Source organism: Coregonus clupeaformis, chromosome 35 (genome assembly GCF_020615455.1).
Source record: "Coregonus clupeaformis isolate EN_2021a chromosome 35, ASM2061545v1, whole genome shotgun sequence".
Taxonomy (NCBI): Eukaryota; Metazoa; Chordata; class Actinopteri; order Salmoniformes; family Salmonidae; genus Coregonus; species Coregonus clupeaformis.
This window is the reverse complement of record NC_059226.1, coordinates 38,541,262-38,551,162: the sequence shown is the minus strand read 5'-3', so window position 1 is coordinate 38,551,162 and position 9,901 is coordinate 38,541,262. Positions and strand designations below refer to the sequence as shown.

The 9,901-nt window shown below is 41.6% G+C and overlaps 1 protein-coding gene across 1 annotated transcript; it reads right to left on the bottom strand.

Annotated features, from left to right (window-relative positions):
* Nucleotides 1-3,167: 3,167 nt before the first annotated feature.
* Nucleotides 3,168-5,862, bottom strand: eve1 (even-skipped-like1). Its single transcript, XM_041882025.2, has 3 exons — nt 5,549-5,862; nt 4,925-5,163; nt 3,168-4,386 (listed from the first exon to the last, which is right to left on the bottom strand). The coding sequence occupies exons 1-3, from the start codon at nt 5,550-5,552 to the stop codon at nt 3,919-3,921; spliced, it is 711 nt and encodes a 236-aa protein (XP_041737959.2). The 5' UTR covers nt 5,553-5,862; the 3' UTR covers nt 3,168-3,918.
* Nucleotides 5,863-9,901: the final 4,039 nt, after the last annotated feature.

Sequence of the window (9,901 nt, the reverse complement as noted above, 5' to 3'; positions counted from 1 at the left end):
ATCAATCTATCAATTCCACCAAGAGACTCAGCACTTTACTCTCTGTGACATTTTCCTCAAACAAACAAAAATGTCTGAACGTCTAAATCAATATCTGTGACTACTCATTCATGTTTTACAGAGCAGTGTTTTGAAATGTGCAGGTGGGTACATCATTTCAACTTGAACTAGCAGGTGCTTATGCTCAGGCTGTAACTTGTCCTGTAGTCTGAAGCGCTGATGGTTATCCACCGCAGTATTTATATCCCATTTGTGGAACTGGCTGGCTGGCTGGCTGTGAGGATTAGTGGGAAACACAAGGGGAAAAGGTAGGCCTGCATTTGGAAACATTACATTGAACGTAGTTATCGTTAGTTGTTAAACACAATCCAGCACATTAGCAGCTTTTTGTGAATATATCTCTGTCAAGTCACATAGTTGTCGTTAATGTCATATTTACAGTATTAAGTATATTTGAAAGTACTTATAAATTATTCATTTGGAGGGTGGTCTGCAAAGTATACCGTATTAACTTGATGCCATTTCAAGGCCTAGGCTGTGAACCAATCCAGACCTTAAACAATCTCTTACTATTAGGTTGCATGTGGAAATAAAGATATAGAAGTGTGGTTGCAGAGCATTGTGGCTGTTGATGCCATTAAGACAAGAGAAAGAGAAAGGGGCTACGTTAGCATGTCGTTAGCATGTCCAGCAGCAGGATGTTGTAAATATCACACAGTGGCGTTCCCCAGACACAGGCAGAAACGCTGGGCGGGAAGCAGAGGTTTTACTGCCTGCTCTGCTTGCCTTGCCCATAGTTCTCCAGTTAGAGAGCTTTTCATTTCACTGTCTGATCTTATTACCCATGCAGACTTCAAGAGGGAAAGAGATTCCCCTCTGTCTGTTCCCATCTAGTGTTTCCATGGCATTTACAGAGGCCGTTACCTGTCGCTCCATTCCTCAGTCACTGTTCATATGAAAGACAAAAGACTTTGAGCTCAGAACTCGGAGATTGTTCTTTGAATTGGAGATTGTGCTTTGAATCCTGAGGGATTGTGCTGGTCTGGAGTAGCATTGGTCAAGAAGATGGTAGGGGATTGTGATTCAGACAACAGGGCTTTAGGAGGGTTTTTACTTGTATCTTATACCAGCCACGTTGCAGAGGACAGACTGGCCATAATGCAGAGGGGCGGTGATTGAGAGACCTTTTACATCATTGCTACTGTGACCGACATTGATACAACCGCAAGGTCTCCTCCAGAAATGGAATTCTCCATCCCCTTTCGTCCCTATAAAAGCTGACACCATTCCTGCAAGTTTCGCCTCTCACAAGCCATTTTAATTCAGGTAAATTGCTAACTAATTTCTGCAACAATAAATTGCTTACAAATGTATTCCATCATTTAATCCAAGGGCACGATGACCACTCATGACTACTCATGATTTACCATGCTAATACAATGTTGTTGCATCAACTTTATTTTAGTTCCTTTCCCAATGCTGATACTATTGTTTCTACATAATCTGTCCTCGACGGTCTCGGTAGCCAGTTATATTTAGTCAGGCAAACACGTGATCACAACAGAGCTATATAGATGAACCCTAGACAGAAGAGCCTCCACAAATGGCTGCTCTTCCCCTTGGTGTCCCGCCAACATAAGCTGTATTCAGACAGACTAATCTCTCCCTATACTTTGTTAAGCACCTGTGCAGGTGTGGAGACCGCAGGATAATCTAAGCCACTGCTGGCACTTAGAAATCATCTGCCCAGTCATTATGAGCGCTTAGTTAAAAGCAATCAATCTAGACTGATTTAATTTGAAGCGAACGTAGGTTAAAAACTTCCATTGAACTTCATTCGGTTGCCTTAATGCACCCCAAAATGTACCATACAGTAGCAAGCACTTATAGTGTGGCAGTTATTGGTTTGTTTTTGTTCTTTAAGTGCCATATTGATTTTTCAGTGAACTGTATCCATATCACTGTAAAAGTTCTTACTTCCAAAAAGACGTGCAGTAAAACATTCTTACACATACTGTAATATATTCTAGACCGCTCCTGTAGGTAAATCATTAAAGTAGTGTTTGATCTACATTTGAGAAGGGTGACCTTGCCAAGTTTTAAGACTTGCAAAGTAGGATTATCCTCTGTTTTCCAGTAGCCCAGTTTATCACCTTTTCAAGAGATGACAAACTTGTAAAGAAACGGTTGTATGGATACTCAGTGTTTGGGACTACAGTATAGAAAAAAGGCAGTATGTTGTTCTGTTCTTCTTGATAACAGCACAGGGAGTTGGAGGAGAGTGTGTTGTCCTGATTGTCAACTTGGTAAACCAGACCTCCAGTCTGATTATCAGTTGGTTTTATGTCTATATCAAAGGAGTTGGTTTTGTGTCTATCTCAGAGGAGGGCAAACTCTTCCATCCATGTTTCTGTTTTACAACGTTAACAGAGCTTCATTACAAACATTGTTTTGGGGATTTCTGTCCAAAACATTTTATGACCACTCCACTAACCATTTACAAGATGTGGAGCGTTGTTCTGCTTTGCAGTTTTACATAATGGCACACAGCTGAAACCGTGTCCAGCAGTAGGCTAATCATTTGTTTTCAGCATCAATGAGTGCTGGATATTTTGATATTGTTTTATTCCCGGACATACAGTATAATATTACTTTGATTATGGCATACATCAGTTAGGGCTTCTATTAGTAATTTTAACCATTCTGTCCATTGCTCGGCCCTTTTTTAATCTGTCCATCATTGACCTCCCATCTCCTATCTGTTGATATTTTGGCCTGTGCTATAATTGCTCTATTTTTAGCCTGGTATGAACATCCAGCCTCTGTAGGTGTAATACAATCTATAATAACAGGGCACCTGAATGTCAATAAATAGCAATAATGTAATTGATAGCCTCTGTGTCTACAGTCTGTCTGGGATTACTGCTGAATCAGACAAAGAACCACTTACAGTAATCTAAACAAGTCTAACAGGTATTGCTGCATTAGACCAAGGAACTGTTATCAGATAAGACACAGTTATATGATTATAATGTAGGTTCTATGTGTGCAGTTGAACCATTCAAAAGTACATTGAAAATGTAGATTGATTTGAGTAGTGTTGAGTTTATTTATTTCATTTACTTTGTAAAAGTATGCTTGACAGAGTAATATATGTAATTGTTGATACAATGAGTGTAATCAATCACAATTTGTTATTTAGAATATTGAACCAGAGATTTCTCATAAATATTTATTAACTAAAACATTTCATCACATATTCCAAAAGATGGAAAAGAAAATCTTTGCGCCTTCACATATTCCGGTACTAAATGCATTCTCTTCAATCCTAGACAAGATAATAGAATAGTGCAAACGTTAGACAAACACATGAGAAACAGTAGTTTCTGCAAAGCCATTTCTCATGTGTTACGATTCATACTTGATTATCAGAGCAAACAGTGAAATATGTGAATTTCTATGACTGAAACATTTCATTATTTAAAAAAATATATTGTTTTACCTGCAATGTCTAATTGGACATTCTACTAACGGAACTCCTCTGCCTTTTAGTGAATCAGCAGTTAGAATGAAGCTTCTCGTTCTTGCACTAAAGAAAATGCAGTTACAACAAAAGTAAAGTTTCTTATTGCCTCGACGTCATCCACAGTATTAGCTACCATATGTGTGAAGACTGGAATGTTTCAAGATCATCAATCTGGAAAGTTGTTGCATTTCACACTTACAGTAGTACGAATAAATAAAACAGTATTAACAACCCCAGCCGTGTTATTACAGACAGACACATGTAAATCTATAGCTCCAACAACATGGGAAACTGGATCAAATTACACTCCTCCAGGGAGGGCAGTTTATCTGATCAATTGGGCTCAATGCCATTGCCATATCAGAATTTCCTGGTAGCTACTGCAGCAGACTTCATCTGGGCAAAGGCACCTCTTCCCTCCTTTCCAGACTGGCAGCCATAGTTTTGGGACTGCATGGTCGACTCAGGCCAATAGCAGTCAGCCCTCTGGCTTTGAACAGTTGGTCTGATCCCCAGTGGAGGCAGAGGGGGCAGGGGCATGTGGTGGGATGGTGCATCACATTGGAATGGGGGTAGAGGGCCGTTGGGGGTAGACCACCCGGCCTGGAGTAGGGGGAGTGAGAGAGGCGCAGGGGATCCAGTGGCCTGAGGGGAGCAGCGAAGTGGCTGGGAACAGAGGGGGCACCTGTCCCCACCCCGAGGTGAGAGTAGAGGTGCAGGGGGTGGGGGAGAAAGGGGTAAGGTAGGCCTGCAGCAGCCTGGCTCACCATGAGGGCACACAGGTTGGGGTCCAGGGGGTGTGGCCAGCTGAGAGAGTGACGCTGCCTCTTGTCCTTCATTCGCCTGTTTTGGAACCATACCTGGGGTTGGGGAGGAGAGACAGGAGGATGAGAGGGGAAGGAAGGAGGGACCAACCGAGATGCCCACTTAACCTGGGCTGCTTCACATTTCTCTGATAAATTACAGTAGACCCACACTATAATACATCACAAATGTGCTTTGTATAGGTTACATTCAGTTAAGGTTGGACCATCACTGTTAAACTGGTAGTTCGGAAGCCTGAGCTGACACTCCCTACCTATGAAAAAGTAGATGCCAGAAGCTGTTGCTAAACTCCCTCATTTATGAAGTCATGCCTTGCATTCCTTGTCATTCTTAAAAGATCCTCAAATAGTTTAGATAAAGGTAAAGTCGTTTATATGCATATTAAAGTGACTAAGTTGGTCAGGGCCCCTGCATAAGGCAGGCTGCTTGGCTGTCAGTATGCCAAGTGTAGGCTTAGCTCTCAAAATGAACAAGAATGAGAGGTAAAAACTAATTTGAATATGTCATTACTCATTTGTCAAAACTCATTTGACATTTAAATATAATTTCCATGTGTGTAGTAGGGTAAGCTACCTTGATTGTAGTCTCGGGGAGGTTCAGGGCTGTCGCCATTTCGCATCTCCTCGGTCGAGAAACGTAGCTCTCCTTGAGGTATTCTTGCTCCAGGCGGGACAGTTGTTCCCGGGTAAAGGCAGTTCGGTGTCGCCGACTGTGGTCAATCAAATTGACTGAGCTGCGCGGGCATGGCTCATCTCCATGTCCACTGTTTGTATCAACCACTGTGGCGACCGGCGTTTCTCTGCCCTCTGCAACTGAAAATACAAACATTTAAAATAAAGTTAAATGAAAAAGAAACGTTTTTATTTCATTTTACAAATGATAGTGCATGTCTGTTGCAAACGGGTTGGATCCAAACTTCTCAATAGAATAGTATCGGCCTACTATTCGAAAGGAATACCAAACAGAAGTCTATCACGGTCGTTGTTGTCTAGTCGAGATGTAACTCCCTTAGCATAATATTTGGCAATGTATTGTCCATGCGTAATTGCGCGTACGTTACTAAAGTAGCACGGGCCTAAAAGTGAATAGCCTAAGAGCACTTTATCGGTTGCAACATAATGAAAACAGAGTTCACGGCATGTGGAAGCCAAGGCTACAGACTTCTAAGAGATTTGAGAATACTTGAGGGCTACTTACGCATAATGTCGTTTTTTTTTAGGCTATATGTGTCCTGGCTTCAAGTTTAAACCAAGTTTATTCCTTTAGAAATGTTCGCCTAAAATTCAAGTTATTCCAAATGCGTGCGCCACTGTATCATCCAAAGTTGATAACGCCAAAGTTGGTGTCTCTCTCCTTGCCTTGTTGGCGCACTGTATGCCGACTCGAGCCAAGTTCGTTTACAGAGAGGGGATGAGTTGTTTTTGTCGCCCCGTTTGAACCCCCTCCTTCTCTCCTTCTTTCTGTCTTTTATATCTCCCTGGTCGAGCCATCTTTTGCTAATGAGAGACGCGGTCTATCCGCCAAGGCGCCGCCTGGGCGCAAGGAGGCAAGGAGGTGTTCAATTGTCTTTGGTCTCCGACCAGTCTTTGTACTTTTGTTATGGAGAATTAAGATCGACCTCCCTTTCCTTACTGTCATAGAAGCTTCCCTGTCGGAATAGACCAACCCTAATTGTTCTGTGGCGTTTGATGTTTGTATTTTTGGAAGTCAATCATTAGAACCATAATGTTCGTAAATTGCCTAAAGGTGAGGTACAACCTGCACAAAGGCAGAAAACTGGGCATTTTACATTTTCTCAGATATTGTAGACCGACTTAATAGATTTTAGACGTATAGTTTGGCATAAATAGTTTTTAAAACACCAACTCATACACTGATATAATTAGGCCTATGTAAACACATTTGGCGATAATGATGTGAATGATTTATTGAAACAGAGACATGCTTTAAAACATTGTAAAACATATTATTGATAGGCTACAGAGTCAAACAGAAATGTTAAGGTAGCTACATGCATATAACACATTTGAAATTAAATATGGTTCCAAAATGTTTGAGTCCCCTGTTGAAATACGAGTTGGTACCTATAAAATCAGAGCAAACAGCCTACCTCAAGTACTTACTAATGTGTCAATACAGTTGCGCCTAGTGCACACTTGTAAATGGGGTGCTTGTTGACTGATCAGTGGGATCATTGGATTAATCCAGTCCTGATCCCATCGATTATTAAAGAGTGTTAACTCGACTGGCTAGGCCAAGCGTCAAACACTGAGGGGATCGATTATTCATTATATTGAGCAGATTTGTTCATCATAGACCTAAACGAAATCTGATGCATAGCCGCCTAACTCTCATCAATTTGTCACTGTGAAAAGTGAATTGCAGTGATGGCTGAATCGATGCGTCGCCCTCATTCCACATTTTACATTTATATTTTATTCATTTAGCAGACGCTCTTATCCAGAGCGACTTACAGTTAGTGTGTGCATACATTTTCATAGATGGGCTATCTAAAATGGAAACGTAATTTTTGTATAATTTGTGAATAAGAAGTGTTAGTTGTCACAGGCACGCTCGGCAAATTGGGTAGGCTTATTTAAAATAAAATAAAAAGTACAAAGTGTGGCCTCCGGGTAGGCTATAAGACTGGTGGTAGAGCCTCTGCGTCTCTTTGTCCCGCTCCCCAACGTATAAACCTTTCTTTGCCCCAATAAACGTTGCCTTCCCCCAGCAGAGTGGTCATGGAAATGGGGACCAGCGGGAGAGGGGAAAGGGTTGCAGCCTGGCTGCGCGGTGGTCCACCTTACTATCCTATTCCAGACGTAGACAGACAGAGCATGCACGTGGTTGGATCCGCGGACATGGCGCTGAAGGATGGCTTGGGCTACTGATATCACCCAAGCTGATGTTTTGTATTGTTATACATAGACTCTTTGATCACAAAGGGCCGAGTGGCTCCACGTTGACTGACTGCTGTTTTCTGTCTGGGGGCAAAACGGGTCAAACCAGGTCAAATGGCGCTTGCAATACAGGGTTAGCCTGTTAGTAGGCCTATATATTGTTGTATAGGCCTATTTGTTATTTGACGTATTATTTGAGGAATCATCGAAATGATTATCAGCCACTAAACGTCTGAAGTTTGCCCACTCTCTTTACTCAAAAATATATATCATTAACTGCCAATCATCCCTACAAAGTCAAACAGAAGTGTTAAGGTAGCTACATACGTTTAACACATTTTAAATTAAATATGGTTCCAAAATGTATCAGAATCCCCCGTTGAAATAGGAGTTGGTACCCATAAAATCAGAGGAAATAGCCTACCTCATGTGCCTACTAATGTGTCAATACAAGTTTCGCCTAGTGCGCACTTTGTAAATGGGGTGCTAGTTGACTGATCATTGGGATCATTGGATTATGTTCCATCAGAACACTGTCTATATTGTTACAATGCTTGATTATCAGCCGCTAAACGTCTGAAGTTTTCACATTCTCTCTTTACTTTAAAAAATATATGTAATTAACTGCCAATCATTCTGGACATTCAGACCGATCGAATTAGGCCTATCTTAAATTACCATAATTTTGAATAACCAGAAAGTCATATTTGGCCGCTATTCAATCAGAATTGGTCTACAAAATACTTTACCAATGCGAATACATTTACATTTTAGTCATTTAGCAGACGCTCTTATCCAGAGCGACTTACAGTTAGTGAATACATATTTTTTTATACTGGCCCCCCGTGGGAATCGAACCCACAACCCTGGCGTTGCAAACGCCATGCTCTATCAACTGAGCTACATCCCTGCCGGCCATTCCCTCCCCTACCCAGGACGACGCTGGGCCAATTGTGCGCCGCCCATGAGTCTCCCGGTCGCGGCCGGCTGCGACAGAGCCTGGATTCGAACCAGGATCTCTAGTGGCACAGTTAGCACTGCGATGCAGTGCCTTAGACCACTGCGCCACTCAGGAGCACCCGAATAGAACTTGGATGTGATTCGATGTGTGAAACATCGATGTTCTGGACATCTGGATCATCCTCTCTACCCCAATATAGACGTTAACCACACACGCCTATCGAGTATTATACAGAGAGACTAACAAATTAAAAACAAAACAGTTTACGCTTAAATTACCTATATCTGATTCCAGTTCAAATTACCTATATCTGATTCCAGTTCAAATTACCTATATCTGATTCCAGTTCAAATTACCTATATCTGATTCCAGTTCAAATTACCTATATCTGATTCCAGTTCAATTACCTATATCTGATTCCAGTTCAATAGGTCACATGAATGCATTCTGCTATTAGGCTATATTGGTAAAATATAGGCCTACCCTCTGAGCTTCCCATAGTGTATACCCTCCCATGTTTTGGGGGCAGAAAAGGGGATCAGACCACTAACTGCCCACGTTCGGAATGCTGTCATTGAAGGAAGGTGCAGAGTACCACCTGTGGGTGCGTCACCAAGTTGAAGATGAACATTTGGATGGAGGAGCATATAGATAGAAATCTATAGAGGATGGAGCAATAAGCTAATTAATAAGGAGGACTGATAAGCTTGCTTGAAATATTCATTTTCCATTCCCAGTTTAAACAATTACCCTCGTTTCCCAGAGTCTTCGTAGCGTTCCGATCATCGTTAGAACCTTCTATCTTTAGTAGCGGATGTGTTTCCCAGAGCCTTCGTTAGTAACGTGGCTCTTAAAAACCTTCGCACATCTACGAGTGATCCAGACCACTGGTATCCTGTAGCTCAGTTGGTAGAGCATGGCGTTTGAGACGCCATGGTTGTGGGTTCGTTTCCCACGGGGGGGCAGTATGAAAATGTATGCACTCACTAACTGTAAGTCGCTCTGGAAAAGAGCGTCTGCTAAATGACTAAAATGTAAATGTATCAGCCAAAGTGCACACAAAGTGCTCTTCCGCGGCAAAAAAAAAGTATGTCGGTGACTGCGGATAACTTCAAAACGAAGTTGACTACAAATACAAAGTTGCCATAGTATTTGCATTTGTTACAAACAAGTGAAGGATTGAATGATGCTTCAAATGAAAAAGCCGCCTCAATAGTGTAATGCAGCCATAAGTGGTAATATCTCTCTGGGATCTGATCCGTCTTCAGTATTGTGGAATAATTTGAATGGAGAAAGCTGATCCGAGCGCAGCGCTGCTTTTATTTCCATCCTACACCTGGTCTAATGACGCACTTAGCGAACGTTCTCTCTACTTGCTTGTTTGGGAAACACTTAAAAAGTTGAACATGAATAAAGATGCATCTGGTACGATCATCGTAATGCTTAAGGTACAAACCAACTGGGAAATGAGGTCCTGGCCGATATTCGTTTTAGGAATTATCCTTAAATTAATATAACGCAGACCTTTATTGTCAATTTTAGTTTCAGGTCAGAGGATCAAAATCACAATTTAATTGCTGTCCATGAACGACAAGGCTACATCAAATATCTATTTGTCATTTGTTCTGATTTTTTTCATTCTAGTTCTCCTTCTCAGAATGTTTTCCACCCATGATGGCTTATGCCACA